General features: G+C 38.5%; 1 protein-coding gene across 1 annotated transcript in view; it reads left to right on the forward strand.

The window, feature by feature from the left end:
- Positions 1-16590, forward strand: part of CD2 (CD2 molecule) — a 355405-nt gene that overhangs the window by 158072 nt on the left and 180743 nt on the right. The window contains exon 2 of the mRNA XM_053705123.1: positions 14261-14551. Within this exon, the coding sequence (XP_053561098.1) occupies positions 14261-14551 (291 nt within the window). The remainder of the gene's footprint in view (positions 1-14260; positions 14552-16590) is intronic.

Genomic DNA, 16590 nt, shown 5'->3' on the forward strand with positions numbered 1-16590 from the left:
AGTTTGAGTTATGATCTCATTGTTGTGTATGTGTAAGGTCAAAGAGAGTTTACTTTTTGTTGGCTATATGAACCAGTGGACTTCAAATTCAGAGTTTTTATTGATGTAAGACATAAATGTATTGAACTCAATGTCATTTAATGTTTTTTTCACGATAACCAACAGGTGATCAATGTAGTGAACAAAAAGTAAAATGCCCTCAAGCCATGGGTTATAGACACATAAGTTCCTACCAGGAAACATATAAATTAGCAAAAGCGGGGGCAAATTTTGCCCCCATGGCAGTGCCACAAATTTGATTGAAATAATTGCCATTGAACATAAAGAAATTATGAGAGAGAAGGAATCTCAAAACATCTCCTATATAATGTTTTATAATCGGTTCTAAACCAAATTTTTTGTTCTAAAAATAACTCCACTGCCTGAATCCCAAGATGTTGGGGGATGCAAGTGTACAGAGAGCAGATGTCAACAACAACCCAAGAGAAATTACTTTGCCAACTTACAGAATCCAAGGACTGCAAAAGCTAACACTGTCCTGGAGGTATGACAATTGTTTCTTAGCAATGGGTTGTAGTATGCAATCTAACCATGCCCCCAAAGGCTCAAACAAGGAGCCCACCCCCGAGACTATAGGTCTCCCAGGGGGGGTGATGGCAATCCTTGGGGACATGGTAAAAAATAGGTATCAAGGGATCAGTGGGGACCAAATTATTTACATCAGTATCTTTGACAACCCCTAGACTTACTCCTTCAAGAACTAGATGTTCTAGCTCATGCCTATATTTTGTTAGGTGATTACACGGCAACTTGTGATATACTCTTTTATCAGAGAGCTGATTGTATATCTCCTGAAAGAAGGCCTCTTTATCAAGAACTACTATGCTGCCACCTTTATCCACATTTCTAATGACAATGTCCAGAGATTTAATTGCTGTACGTTCCTTGAAATTCAGATTGAAGGTGGCAGCATCAATGGCAGCTGTTTCTTCCAGTTTTAAAATATCTTCCTGTACCATCTTATGATAGGCATTAACCATGGGACCACTTTATTGGATAGGATAAAAATCTGGATAGATTTTTTGAGGGGGTAAGAAATCTTGGGGCGTCATTTGTATGGATTCTCCACTGTATAATTCTGTCAACGTTGTCACTGTGCATCCATCAACAAAAGACAGATGAGGCCCTATTTCACTACTATTGGTAAGAGGTAAATTCACCATGGAGCTTTTTTCATTAGAATTAGTAAGAGCAAAGAACCTTTTAAGGGCAAGCTTATGAACAAATTTGTTAATATCCAAAAGTGTGTTGAAACTGGAAAATTTACTAGTGGGTGCAAACCCTAACCCTTTAGATAACACACTGGTTTCATCTTTCGATAGGGCATAATTAGAAAGATTTATGATGCTAAAATCATCATTATTTATAGCGTCCATATTACTTATATTCTCAGTAGTAGAAACGTCACTATTACTTAAGGTCCTTACTTTTTTGATTTTCCTTTGCCTTTTAGTTCACCATCTTCATATTTTCCTTTTATTTGCAATGTGGTTTGGCGTGATTTTGGGCGTACCACTTGTGTCGTTGTAACCAGCTCTTTCCCCGTGGTATGCTGTAAAAAAAAATCACATGAAAGAGAAGAAGAGGAAAGAGAAGATAGAGAAGAGGAATAGTTAGAAGAATGAGAAGTGCCTGAAAAACAGGCTATTGAATCAGTTGTATCCCCTTCTGATGCACTGAAGGCCACTTTTCTTTTGTCTGTTTTCTTAAGAATGGACTTAAGAGTGCTCTGCCTATCTCCCTCTTTGGGCTGATTTGATTTTGTATTACTATTATTGTTGCTCATTTGGTTTTTCTTATTATTTCTGTTTACTCTTTGTTGTCGGCGCACAGCAGCCCAATTATAGACTTTTTGCTGCTCATAATCTAATCTTTTGTATCTCTTTGAAATTTTTACCCTTTTCTAAGGGCTTGTTCCTTATCTTGTTTAGCAATAATGTCACTCATTTTATTATTCAAGGTGATGTATTTAGAATTATCCTCAAACCGCTTGAGGTCTTCTTTTAGTCATGAAATAATAGGTGCCAACTTAGAAAGTTTTTTATTTTTTACTCTTATTAGTATATTAATGAGTTTCAATGAGCACTCAGTGACAGCTGAATTCCACTCATCCATGTCTTCAAGGTCCTCAGATTGAAAAAGGGGTGTTTCTTTATTTGTAACCCTCTTGGGATTCTCTGTGTCTGCAAATATTTCTTAACAGCGACAATGTCCCACATCAGTCTGAGGTCTGTGAAGAGTTTGTTCTAATGACAAAGTTTTCAGGATTTTCAGAAACCACATCTTCCATGGTAAAGATGGTATCAAAAAATTATTGTCTGGTATTGATGTCAAAAAAGTCCTCGTTGTTTATTATTGGAGGTACTGAATGGGCTAATAACATTAACCGTATTTGTGCCTAATGGATCTGACATGCCCGTATCTATGTCTGCCATGTCTGAGTTGTGTAAAGTGTTTGTATCAAAAAATAGTTTCATACACAATACACTATACAAAGTATATGTGCAGCACCCCTCTGATACATGTTGACCAAAGCGGAGCAAGTTTGGATATATTTATAATCAGGTGAGTGTCGACCATGCATCCACTTGCTTGCGTTTGTCAACAACAAAATTTCAGTGGATTATAGGAAGTGAACCCACGGATCAAAAAAGGTCATCCACAATCTTCCGGACCAACAGAGAGTGCCGTAGCGGTGGCCGATTCAAGCCGCAAGAGTGATAATCCAAAAAGGGGGAAGCAGGCACTACAAAGAGGTGCTGAAAAAAAAAATCTAAATGTATTTAATCGACACAAAAGTTAAAAATTCCTCACTAGGATCAAACAGACATGGAACCATAGGTCAGACAGACAAACAGGTAAGCATTTTGCTTGCGCTCTCTAGAGACGTTTATTCATATACTTTGTGACAGTAAACTGAATACCCCCTATATGTGAACAACCCACAAAACAACAACCAATCCAAAGCCAAAAACAAGCCTGAAATAAAAATGGTGATTAGAAATGTTAATTGGACACATATATGCGGGCATGCAGAGAATACAAAGCAGATCCTAATTAAAAACAAATAATTCAATTACTATATTCAATAATGATAGATACAAATAGCACTATGCATAAAAAACATATGCAGTATTCCATTATGACACTAGAACACAGCACAACATACGCAAGAAAAGTTGCGTTATTTATCCCCCAATAGCGCAGCCATTACAAGTGCTGATTTGATGTGCTCGTGCACGCTTTCCCTATAGATATCAATGGAGAGAGCAAGTCAGAAAAAAGTCTAACACCTGAGATTGCCGAAAGAAAAGCTCCCTAACGCAGCCCCAACACCCTAACATAAACTCCGAGTCTAAACACCCCTAATCTGCCCCCCACCGACATCGCCGGCACCTACATAATGTTATTAACCCCTAATCTGCCGCTCCTGATGTTGCCGCCACTATAATAAAGTTATTAACCCTTATTCCACTGCACCACAACATCACCCACACTAAAATTAATCTATTAACCCATATTCCACCGCACCCCGACATCACCACAACTAAATAAAGATATTAACCCCTAAACCTCTGGCCTCCCACATCACTAAATAAACCTATTAACCCCTAAACCGCTAGCCCCCCACATCGCAACAACCTAAATTAAACTATATTAACCCCTAAACCTAACCTCAACATAACCCTAAACCTAACCATAACCCTAACACCCCCTAACTTTAACATAATTAAAATAGAGCTAAATTAAACTTACAATTATTAACTAAATATTTCCTATTTAAAACTAAATACTTACCTGTGAAATAAAACCTAAGCTAGCTACATTAAAAGTAATAGTTATATTGGAGCTAGCTTAGGTTTTATTTTTATTTCACAGGTAAGTTCATATTTATTTTAACTAGGTAGAATAGTTAGTAAATAGTTAGTAACTATTTAATAACTTCCTAGTTAAAATAAATACAAACTTACCTGTGAAATAAAACTTAAGCTACCTTACACTAAAACCTAACATTACAAAAAATAAAAAACACTTAAATTACAAAAACTAAAAAAACTACAAAAAATAACAAACAAAATTATACAAAACAATAATTATTCCTATTCTAATATCCTTTAAAAAAAAACACACCCCAAAATAAAAAAAAACCCTAATCTATAATAAACTACCAAGGGCTCTTAAAAATGCCTTTTGGGGGCCCTTAAGGGGCCTTTTGTAGGGCATTGCCCTAAAGATAATAGTTTTTTTTCCTACAAAAGAAAAACAAACACCCCCTAACAGTATAAAAAACCCCACCCCCCAAACCCACAAAATAAAAATAAAGTAAAACCTAATCTACCCATTGCCCTTAAAACGTGTCCAATTTCCATATCGGTTTGGCCTCTTTGTAAAGAGCACCATAAAGCATAATTGGCTTACCTGATGACCAATTTGTAAAAAGTGTGCCGGTACTGGTAGATCTTTTGTCCCTAAATTTCTGATATTTGATTTATGTTGACCAATACGCTCCCTGACTCTTTGGGTAGTCTCACCTTTGTATAAAAGCCCACAGGGGCACTTAAGGGCATAACACTACATATGATGAATTGTAGGTAAAATAGCCAGGTATTTTAAAATATACAGCCTGAGTATGGAAGACAGATTTCTCCATCCATAATGACACTATTACAATGAGGGCACCTTAGGCAGGGAAAGGTACTATGTTTGGGTTTACCAAAAAATGGAGATGCTTTAGTGTCAGAGTTGACAACTGCTTTAGTTATCCTTCTCCCACATAGTCCTTGCAATACGCCGCTCTGGGCATTTGACTGGACTCCTTAATGTTTTAGGATTATGTTTAAGGATACCTTGATCCTTATTACTTAGAGTATTGTATGTGCTAACAAAATTAAGTCCATCAGTCTGCTGTTTAGGGTGTTTGTTTTTTAAATTTGGTCTTACATGAACCAATTCTGTATTTGGATAGCCACGTTTTTTGAATTTGGACTGGGTTTCGTCTAATTTGCATTCTTTTTTGATGGGATCAGATACAATTCTATCAACCAGAAGAAATTAAGATTTAGGCACAGATTTAAATATAGCCGGCGGGTGAAAACTGTTACTATGTAATAATGTATTTCTATCAGTTTTCTAAACAAATAAATCAGTTTTTAGATTACCATTTTCTTTATACACCAGGGTATTTAAAATTAATAAAGCAAAAATGTAGCAAAGTCCCAGAAATTGATATATAAAAAATCAGGTTTATTAGAACATAGTTAAAACATGAAAAAATAACAGAGTAAAAACATAGAACGGTCTAACGCGTTTTGGCTAGCTCTGATCGGAACAGCCAATAGAATGCAAGCTCAATCTGATTGGCTGATTGGATCAGCCAATCGGATTGAACTTGAATCAGATTGGCTGATTGAATCAGCCAATCAGATTTTTCCTACCTTAATTCCGATTGGCTGATAGAAAGAATCCTATCAGCCAATCGGAATTTGAGGGATGCCATCTTGGATGATGTCATTTAAAGGAACCTTCATTCAGCGAGTAGGCGTCGGTTGAAGAGGATGGATCCGCGTCGGCTGGGAAGAAGATGGCTCCGCTCCGCTCCGGATGGATGAAGATAGAAGATGCCGCTTGGATGAAGATGTCTGCCGGTCCGGATGTCCTCTTCTGCCCGGATAGGATGAAGACTTCTGCCGGTCTGGATGTCCTCTTCTGCCCCATCGGATGAAGACTTCGGCCCGGCTGGGTGAAGACGACTCAAGGTAGGGAGATCTTCAGGGAGGTAGTGTTAGGTTTATTTAAGGGGGGTTTGGGTGGGTTAGAGTAGGGGTATGTGGGTGGTGGGTTTTAATGTTGGGGGGGGTTGTATTTTTTTTTACAGGCAAAAGAGCTGATTACTTTGGGGCATGCCCCGCAAAAAACCCTTTTAAGGGCTGGTAAAAGAGCTGATTACTTTGTAATGTAGAATAGGGTAGGGACTTTTATTCTTGTAATCTTTTTTTATTTTCTGTAATTTAGTGTTTGTTTGTTTTTGTAATTTAGTTCAGTTTATTTAATTGTATTTAATTGTAGGTATTGGTAGCTAATTTATTTAATTAATTTAATGATAGTGTAGTGTTAGGTTTAATTGTAACTTAGGTTAGGATTTATTTTACAGGTAATTTTGTAATTATTTTAACTAGGTAGCTATTAAATAGTTAATAACTATTTAATAGCTATTGTACCTAGTTAAAATAAATACAAAGTTGCCTGTAAAATAAATATAAATCCTAAAATAGCTACAATATAATTATTAGTTATATTGTAGCTATATTAGGGTTTATTTTACAGGTAAGTATTTAGTTTTAAATAGGAAGACTTTAGTTAATAAGAGTTAATTTATTTTGTTAGATTAAAATTATATTTAATTTAGGGGGGTGTTAGGGTTAGACTTAGCTTAAGAGGTTAATACATTTATTATAGTAGCGGCGATGTCCGGCCGGCAGATTAGGGGTTAATACTTGAAGTTAGGTGGCGGCGACGTTGGGGGGGGCAGATTAGGGGTTAATAAATATTATGTAGGTGTCGGCGATGTTGGGGGCAGCAGATTAGGGGTTCATAGGGTTAATGTAGGTGGCGGCGGTGTCCGGAGCGGCAGATTAGAGGTTAATTGTGCAATGCAGGTGTCAGTGATAGCGGGGGCGGCAGATTAGGGGTTAGTAAGTGTAAGGTTAGGGGTGTTTAGACTCGGGGTTCATTTTAGGGTGTTAGGTGCAGACTTAGAAAGTGTTTCCCATAGGAAACAATGGGGCTGCGTTGGGAGTTTAACGCTGCTTTTTTGCAGGTGTTAGGTTTTTTTTCATCCCAAACTGCCCCATTGTTTCCTATGGGGGAATCGTGCACGAGCACGTTTTGCCATCTTACCGCTACCGTAAGCAACGCTGGTATTGAGGGTTGAAGTGGCGGTAAATTCGGCTCAACACTCCCTTTTTGGAGCCTAACGCAGCCACTCAGACAACTCTAAATACCAGCGTTGTTTGGAAGCAGCAGTAGGAAAAAAAGCTGTGTTAGCTACGCGGGTCTTTACCGAAAAAACTCTAAATCGAGGCCTTAGTATTTTTAATTTAAAAAATGCCATATTTTCAGCGTTAAGAGCTGTAACGCACAGCTCGTAATCTACCTGATAGTACGTTTGGAGCTATCAGAAGGTGCTGGGATCTCTGCGTCTCTCTTCAGCTATTACACGCTGCCCTCTACAGAAAAACATAATTTATGCTTACCTGATAAATTCCTTTCTCCTGTAGTGTAGTCAGTCCACGGGTCATCCATTACTTATGGGATTATATCTCCTCCCTAACAGGAAGTGCAAGAGGATCACCCAAGCAGAGCTGCCATATAGCTCCTCCCCTCTACGTCATACCCAGTCATTCGACCGAAACCAAACGAGAAAGAAGAAACTATAGGGTGCAGTGGTGACTGGAGTTTAATTTAAAATTTAGACCTGCCGTAAAAACAGGGCGGGCCGTGGACTGACTACACTACAGGAGAAAGGAATTTATCAGGTAAGCATAAATTATGTTTTCTCCTGTTAAGTGTAGTCAGTCCACGGGTCATCCATTACTTATGGGATACCAATACCAAAGCTAAAAGTACACGGATGACGGGAGGGACAGGCAGGACCTTTACACGGAAGGAACCACTGCCTGAAGAACCTTTCTCCCAAAAACAGCCTCCGAAGAAGCAAAAGTGTCAAATTTGTAAAATTTTGAAAAGGTGTGAAGTGAAGATCAAGTTGCAGCCTTGCAAATCTGTTCAACAGAGGCCTCATTTTTAAAGGCCCAAGTGGAAGCCACAGCTCTGGTAGAATGAGCTGTAATTTTTTCAGGAGGCTGCTGTCCAGCAGTCTCATAGGCTAAACGTATTATGCTACGAAGCCAGAAGGAGAGAGAGGTAGCCGAAGCCTTTTGACCTCTCCTCTGTCCAGAATAAACGACAAACAGGGAAGAAGTTTGTCGAAAATCTTTAGTTGCCTGTAAATAAAATTTCAGGGCACGGACGACGTCCAGATTGTGCAGAAGTCGTTCCTTCTTTGAAGAAGGGTTAGGGCACAATGATGGAACAACAATCTCTTGATTGATATTCCTGTTAGTGACTACCTTAGGTAAGAACCCAGGTTTAGTACGCAGAACTACCTTGTCTGAATGAAAAATCAGATAAGGAGAATCACAATGTAAGGCCGATAACTCAGAGACTCTTCGAGCCGAGGAAATAGCCATTAAAAACAGAACTTTCCAAGATAACAGCTTGATATCAACGGAATGAAGGGGTTCAAACGGAACACCCTGTAAGACGTTAAGAACTAAGTTTAAGCTCCATGGCGGAGCAACAGTTTTAAACACAGGCTTAATCCTGGCCAAAGCCTGACAAAAGGCCTGAACGTCTGGAACTTCTGACAGACGTTTGTGTAAAAGGATGGACAGAGCTGAGATCTGTCCCTTTAACGAACTAGCAGATAAACCCTTTTCTAAACCCTCTTGTAGAAAAGACAATATCCTAGGAATCCTAACCTTACTCCATGAGTAACTCTTGGATTCGCACCAATGCAAGTATTTACGCCATATTTTATGGTAAATCTTCCTGGTAACAGGTTTCCTAGCCTGTATTAAGGTATCAATCACTGACTCCGAGAATCCACGCTTTGATAGAATCAAGCGTTCAATCTCCATGCAGTCAGCCTCAGAGAAATTAGATTTGGATGTTTGAAAGGACCCTGAACCAGAAGGTCCTGTCTCAGAGGCAGAGACCATGGTGGACAGGACGACATGTCCACTAGGTCTGCATACCAGGTCCTGCGTGGCCACGCAGGCGCTATTAGAATCACTGATGCTCTCTCCTGTTTGATCCTGGCAATCAATCGAGGAAGCATCGGGAAGGGTGGAAACACATAAGCCATGTTGAAGACCCAAGGTGCTGTCAGAGCATCTATCAGAACCGCTCCCGGGTCCCTGGACCTGGATCCGTAACAAGGAAGCTTGGCGTTCTGGCGAGATGCCATGAGATCCAGATCTGGTTTGCCCCAACGCCGAAGCAGTTGGGCAAATACCTCCGGATGAAGTTCCCACTCCCCCGGATGAAAAGTCTGGCGACTTAGGAAATCCGCCTCCCAGTTCTCCACGCCTGGGATGTGGATCGCTGACAGGTGGCAAGAGTGAGACTCTGCCCAGCGAATTATCTTTGAGACTTCCATCATCGCTAGGGAACTCCTTGTCCCTCCCTGATGGTTGATGTAAGCCACAGTCGTGATGTTGTCCGACTGAAACCTGATGAACCTCAGAGTTGTTAACTGAGGCCAAGCCAGAAGGGCATTGAGAACTGCTCTCAATTCCAGAATGTTTATTGGAAGGAGTGTCTCTTCCTGAGTCCATGATCCCTGAGCCTTCAGGGAATTCCAGACAGCGCCCCAACCTAGCAGGCTGGCGTCTGTTGTTACAATCGTCCAATCTGGCCTGCTGAAGGGCATCCCCCTGGACAGATGTGGCCGAGAGAGCCACCATAGAAGAGACTCTCTGGTCTCTTGATCCAGATTCAGCATAGGGGACAAATCTGAGTAATCCCCATTCCACTGACTTAGCATGCACAATTGTAGTGGTCTGAGATGCAGGCGTGCAAAGGGTACTATGTCCATTGCCGCTACCATTAAGCCGATTACCTCCATGCATTGAGCCACTGATGGGTGTTGAATGGAATGAAGGACACGGCAAGCATTTAGAAGTTTTGTTAACCTTTCCTCTGTCAGGTAAATTTTCATTTCTACAGAATCTATAAGAGTCCCCAAGAAGGGAACTCTTGTGAGTGGCAATAGAGAACTCTTTTCTACGTTCACCTTCCACCCATGCGACCTTAGAAATGCCAGAACTAACTCTGTATGAGACTTGGCAGTCTGGAAACTTGACGCTTGTATCAGAATGTCGTCTAGGTACGGAGCTACCGAAATTCCTCGCGGTCTTAGTACCGCCAGAAGAGAGCCCAGAACCTTTGTAAAGATTCTTGGAGCTGTAGCTAACCCGAAGGGAAGAGCTACAAACTGGTAATGCCTGTTTAAGAAGGCAAACCTTAGGTACCGATAATGATCCTTGTGAATCGGTATGTGAAGGTAGGCATCCTTTAAATCCACTGTGGTCATGTACTGACCCTTTTGGATCATAGGTAAGATTGTCCGAATAGTTTCCATTTTGAATGATGGAACTCTTAGGAATTTGTTTAGGATTTTTAAGTCCAAGATTGGTCTGAAGGTTCCCTCTTTTTTGGGAACCACAAACAGATTTGAGTAAAACCGTTGTCCGTGTTCCGACCGCGGAACTGGGTGGATCACTCCCATTAGTAAAAGGTCTTGTACACAGCGTAGAAACGCCTCTTTCTTTATCTGGTTTGCTGACAACCTTGAAAGATGAAATCTCCCTTTTGGAGGAGAAGCTTTGAAGTCCAGAAGATATCCCTGAGATATGATCTCTAACGCCCAGGGATCCTGGACATCTCTTGCCCAAGCCTGGGCGAAGAGAGAAAGTCTGCCCCCCACTAGATCCGTTTCCGGATCGGGGGCCCTCACTTCATGCTGTCTTAGGGGCAGCAGCAGGTTTTCTGGCCTGCTTGCCCTTGTTCCAGGACTGGTTAGGTTTCCAACCCTGTCTGAAGCGAGCAACAGTTCCTTCCTGTTTTGGAGCGGAGGAAGTTGATGCTGCTCCTGCCTTGAAGTTACGAAAGGCACGAAAATTAGACTGTCTAGCCCTTGGTTTGGCTCTGTCTTGAGGCAGGGCATGGCCCTTACCTCCAGTAATGTCAGCGATAATTTCTTTCAAACCGGGCCCGAATAATGTCTGCCCTTTGAAAGGTATGTTAAGCAATTTAGATTTAGAAGTCACATCGGCTGACCATGATTTAAGCCACAGTGCTCTGCGCGCTTGAATGGCGAATCCGGAGTTCTTAGCCGTAAGTTTAGTTAAGTGTACTACGGCATCAGAAATAAATGAATTAGCTAGCTTAAGGACTCTAAGCTTGTCTACAATCTCATCCAATGTAGCTGAGCTAATGGTCTCTTCCAGAGACTCAAACCAGAATGCCGCCGCAGCCGTGACAGGCGCAATGCATGCAAGGGGTTGTAATATAAAACCTTGTTGAACAAACATTTTCTTAAGGTAACCCTCTAACTTTTTATCCATTGGATCTGAAAAAGCACAGCTATCCTCCACCGGGATAGTGGTGCGCTTAGCTAGAGTAGAAACTGCTCCCTCCACCTTAGGGACCGTCTGCCATAAGTCCCGTGTGGTGGGGTCTATTGGAAACATTTTTCTAAATATAGGAGGGGGTGAAAAAGGCACACCGGGTCTATCCCACTCCTTGTTAACAATTTCTGTAAGCCTTTTAGGTATAGGAAAAACGTCAGTACACGTCGGTACCGCAAAATATTTATCCAGCCTACATATTTTCTCTGGAATTGCAACCGTGTTACAATCATTCAGAGCCGCTAATACCTCCCCTAGTAATACACGGAGGTTCTCAAGCTTAAATTTAAAATTTGAAATGTCTGAGTCCAGTTTACTTGGATCAGATCCGTCACCCACAGAATGAAGCTCTCCGTCCTCATGTTCTGCAAATTGTGACGCAGTATCAGACATGGCTCTATTATTATCAGCGCACTCTGTTCTCACCCCAGAGTGGTCGCGTTTACCCCTAAATTCTGGCAATTTAGATAACACTTCAGTCATAACATTAGCCATGTCTTGCAAAGGGATTTGTATGGGCCGCCCTGATGCACTTGGCGCCACAATATCACGCACCTCCTGAGCGGGAGACGAAGGTACTGACACGTGAGGAGAGTTAGTCGGCATGACTTCCCCCTCGTTGTCTGGTGAAATTTTCTTAACATGTATAGATTGGCTTTTATTTAAAGTAGCATCAATGCAATTAGTATACAATTTTCTATTGGGCTCCACATTGGCCTTTAAACATATTGCACAAAGAGATTCCTCTGTGTCAGACATGTTTAAACAAACTAGCAATGAAACTAGCAAGCTTGGAAAATACTTTTCAAATAAATTTACAAGCAATATAAAAAACGTTACTGTGCCTTTAAGAAGCACAAAAAAACTGTCACAGTTGAAATAACAATGAACCAAATTAGTTATAGCAAACAAATTTTCACAGTAAATGCATTAAGTTAGCAAAGGATTGCACCCACCAGCAAATGGATGATTAACCCCTTAGTACCCAAAAACGGATAACAATTTAATATAAACGTTTTTATCACAGTCAAAAGCACAGTCTCACAGGTCTACTGTGAGTGATTACCTCCCTCAAAACTAGTTTTGGAGACCCCTGGGCTCTGTAGAGACGTCCTGGATCATGGAGAAAGAAATAGGAAGACTGTGACTGAATTTTTACTGCGCAATAAAGCGCCAAAATAGGCCCCTCCCACTCATGTTACAACAGTGGGGAAGCTCAGTAAACTGATTTTATTCATAAATAAACGACAGCCATGTGGAAAATAATGCCCAAAAAGTTTTATCACCAAGTACCTCAGAGAAAAACGATTAACATGCCAGTAAACGTTTAAAAATAAAAATATTAAATGTTATTAATCAGCCTGCTGCTAGTCGCTTTCACTGCAGTGGAGGCTCAAATATAAGTTAAATGTATACAGTATTTTCTTAGTGAAGTTCCATTCCCCAGAAAAACCTCAGTGTAAACATACATACATATCAGCCTGATACCAGTCGCTACTACTGCATTTAAGGCTGCACTTACATTACATGGGTATTAGCAGTATTTTCTCAGTCAATTCCATTCCTTAGAAAATAATATACTGCAACATACCTCCTTGCAGGTGAACCCTGCCCGCTGTCCCCTGTTCTGAAGTTACCTCACTCCTCAGAATGGCCGAGAACAGCAAATGGATCTTAGTTACGACCGCTAAGATCATACACAAACTCAGGTAGATTCTTCCTCTAATGCTGCCTGAGAAAAAACAACACACTCCGGTGCTGTTTAAAATAACAAATTTTTGATTGAAGAAATAAAAACTAAGTTTAACAACCACAGTCCTCTCACACGTCCTATCTATTAGTTAGGTGCAAGAGAATGACTGGGTATGATGTAGAGGGGAGGAGCTATATGGCAGCTCTGCTTGGGTGATCCTCTTGCACTTCCTGTTAGGGAGGAGATATAATCCCATAAGTAATGGATGACCCGTGGACTGACTACACTTAACAGGAGAAAAGTGCACATTATTACAAGCTGCTCTCTACAGAAATAGTGCACAGTATTACAGGCTGTTCTCTACAGAAATAGTGCACAATATTACATGCTGCCCTCTACAGAAATAGTGCACAGTATTACATGCTGCCCTCTACAAAATAGTGCACAGTATTACATGCTGCCCTCTACAGAAATAGTGCACAGTATTACATGCTGCCCTCTACAGAAATAGTGCACAGTATTACATGCTGTTCTCTACAGAAATAGTGCACAGTATTACATGCTGCCCTCTACAGAAATAGTCCACAGTATTACATGCTGCCCTCTACAGAAATAGTGCACAGTATTACATGCTGCCCTCTACAGAAATAGTGCACAGTATTACATGCTGCCCTCTACAAAATAGTGCACAGTATTACATGCTGCCCTCTACAGAAATAGTGCACAGTATTACATGCTGCCCTCTACAGAAATAGTGCACAGTATTACAGGCTGTTCTCTACAGAAATAGTGCACAGTATTACATGCTGCCCTCTACAGAAATAGTCCACAGTATTACATGCTGCCCTCTACAGAAATAGTGCACAGTATTACATGCTGCCCTCTACAGAAATAGTGCACAGTATTACATGCTGCCCTCTACAGAAATAGTGCACAGTATTACATGCTGCCCACTACAGAATAGTGCACAGTTTTACATGCTTCCCTCTACAGAAATAGTGCACAGTATTACACGCTGCCCTCTACAGAATAGTGCACAGTATTTACAAGTGCATTAGTTGTGTTCAGGTGAGGTCATTAAGTGAAAATATCCGGGTTTTGATATCAGATTACAGGTGCATGTTATGGGATCATTTTTGGAGGGTTTATAGGGTTTGTGTTGATGTTTCTTAGTTAATGATTTTAACACAGCATAAAGACACATGATTTACACCACTTTTTGCTATGAATAAGAATTACTCTTTCCTCCATACAGGAGCTGCCTCCGAGACCCTCAATGTGTATGCAGCAGTGAATGGCTCTGTAATGCTCAATATACCAAAATATACTTACAGTGAAGGGGACCAAGTAGTATGGACAAAAAATAATACCTTGATGGTAAAAACAGGAAAGATACCCATAGAGGGCTGCGCATGTGAGCTGCAAAAAAACGGATCCTTGTACCTTAAGGACCTGACACAGACTAAAGAACCCAGTTACAGAGTGCAAATTCACAACAAAGTGGGTAAAAATATTGTGCAACAGGAAATACAAGTGACATTGTTGGGTAAGTAAGCAGCATTGTGACAAAACATAGTAAAGCAATGGGTGACACTAAGTATATATAACTATAAACAGTAAGTACATATAACTATATAATAGTATGTACTGTTTATATAACTATATAACAGTAAGTGCATATAACTATATAACAGTAAGTACATATAACTATATAACAGTAAGTACATATAACTATATAACAGTAAGTGCATACAACTATATAACAGTAAGTACATATAACTATATAACAGTAAGTACATATAACTATATAACAGTAAGTGTTTATAACTATATAAGAGTAAGTACTTAAAACTATATAACAGGAAGTGCATATAACTATATAACATTAAGTACATATAACTATATAACAGTAAGTACATATAACTATATAACAGTAAGTACATATAACTATATAACAGTAAGTATATATAACTATATAACAGTAAGTACATATAACTATATAACAGTAAGTGCATATAACTATATAACAGTAAGTACATATAACTATATAACAGTAAGTACATATAACTATATAACAGTAAGTTTATATAACTATATAACAGTAAGTACATATAACTATATAACAGTAAGTACATATATTTATATAACAGTAAGTACATATAACTATATAACAGTAAGTACATATAACTATATAACATTAAGTACATATAACTATATAACAGGAAGTGCATATAACTATATAACAGTAAGTACATATAACTATATAACAGTAAGTGCATATAACTATATAACAGTAAGTACATATAACTATATAACAGTAAGTACATATATCTATATAACAGTAAGTGCATATAATATATAACAGTAAGTGCATATAACTATATAACAGTAAGTACATATAACTATATAACAGTAAGTGCATATAACTATATAAGAGTAAGTGCATATAACTATATAACAGTAAGTTTATATAACTATATAACAGTAAGTACATATAACTATATAACAGTAAGTTCATATAACTATATAACAGTAAGTTTATATAACTATATAACAGTAAGTGCATATAACTATATAACAGTAAGTACATATAACTATATAACAGTAAGTACATATATCTATATAACAGTAAGTGCATATAACTATATAACAGTAAGTGTATATAACTATATAACAGTAAGTACATATAACTATATAACAGTAAGTACATATATCTATATAACAGTAAGTGCATATAACTATATAACAGTAAGTGTATATAACTATATAACAGTAAGTACATATAACTATATAACAGTAAGTGTATATAACTATATAACAGTAAGTACATATAACTATATAACATTAAGTGCATATAACTATATAACAGTAAGTTTATATAACTATATAACAGTAAGTACATATAACTATATAACAGTAAGTTCATATAACTATATAACAGTAAGTTTATATAACTATATAACAGTAAGTACATATATCTATATAACAGTAAGTGTATATAATTATATAACAGTAAGTGCATATAACTATATAACATATGAACATACTGTTAAATAGTTATATGTACATACTGTTATATAGTGATATTTACATACTGTTATATAGTTATATGTACTTACTGTTAGTTATATGTACTTACTACTATATAGTTATATGTACTCACTGTTATATAGTTATATACACTTACTGTTATATAGTTATATGTACTTACTGTTATATAGTGATATTTACATACTGTTATATAGTTATATGTACTTACTTTTAGTTATATGTACTTACTACTATATAGTTATATGTACTTACTGTTATATAGTTATATGTAAACAATGTTATATAGTTATATGTACTATTGGTCAAGTAAGATAGAGTCTTCCAAAGAAAGAAAATATCTAATATACTCCCGTAGATGGTGCAGTTAAATAAGGCAGAGATACACTCCAAGAAAACGGTTTTACCTCAAAAAAATAACCGTACATAAACTAAAACTAGTTTATTGCAAAATGGGGAAAGGGATGATCTTAGAGTGCGTCCGAGAATTCCCTAGCTGAGGGATACTCAGTCTTGGTTTGCCTGATGTATTTATTT

This window comes from Bombina bombina, chromosome 3 (genome assembly GCF_027579735.1).
Source record: "Bombina bombina isolate aBomBom1 chromosome 3, aBomBom1.pri, whole genome shotgun sequence".
Classification (NCBI taxonomy): domain Eukaryota; kingdom Metazoa; phylum Chordata; class Amphibia; order Anura; family Bombinatoridae; genus Bombina; species Bombina bombina.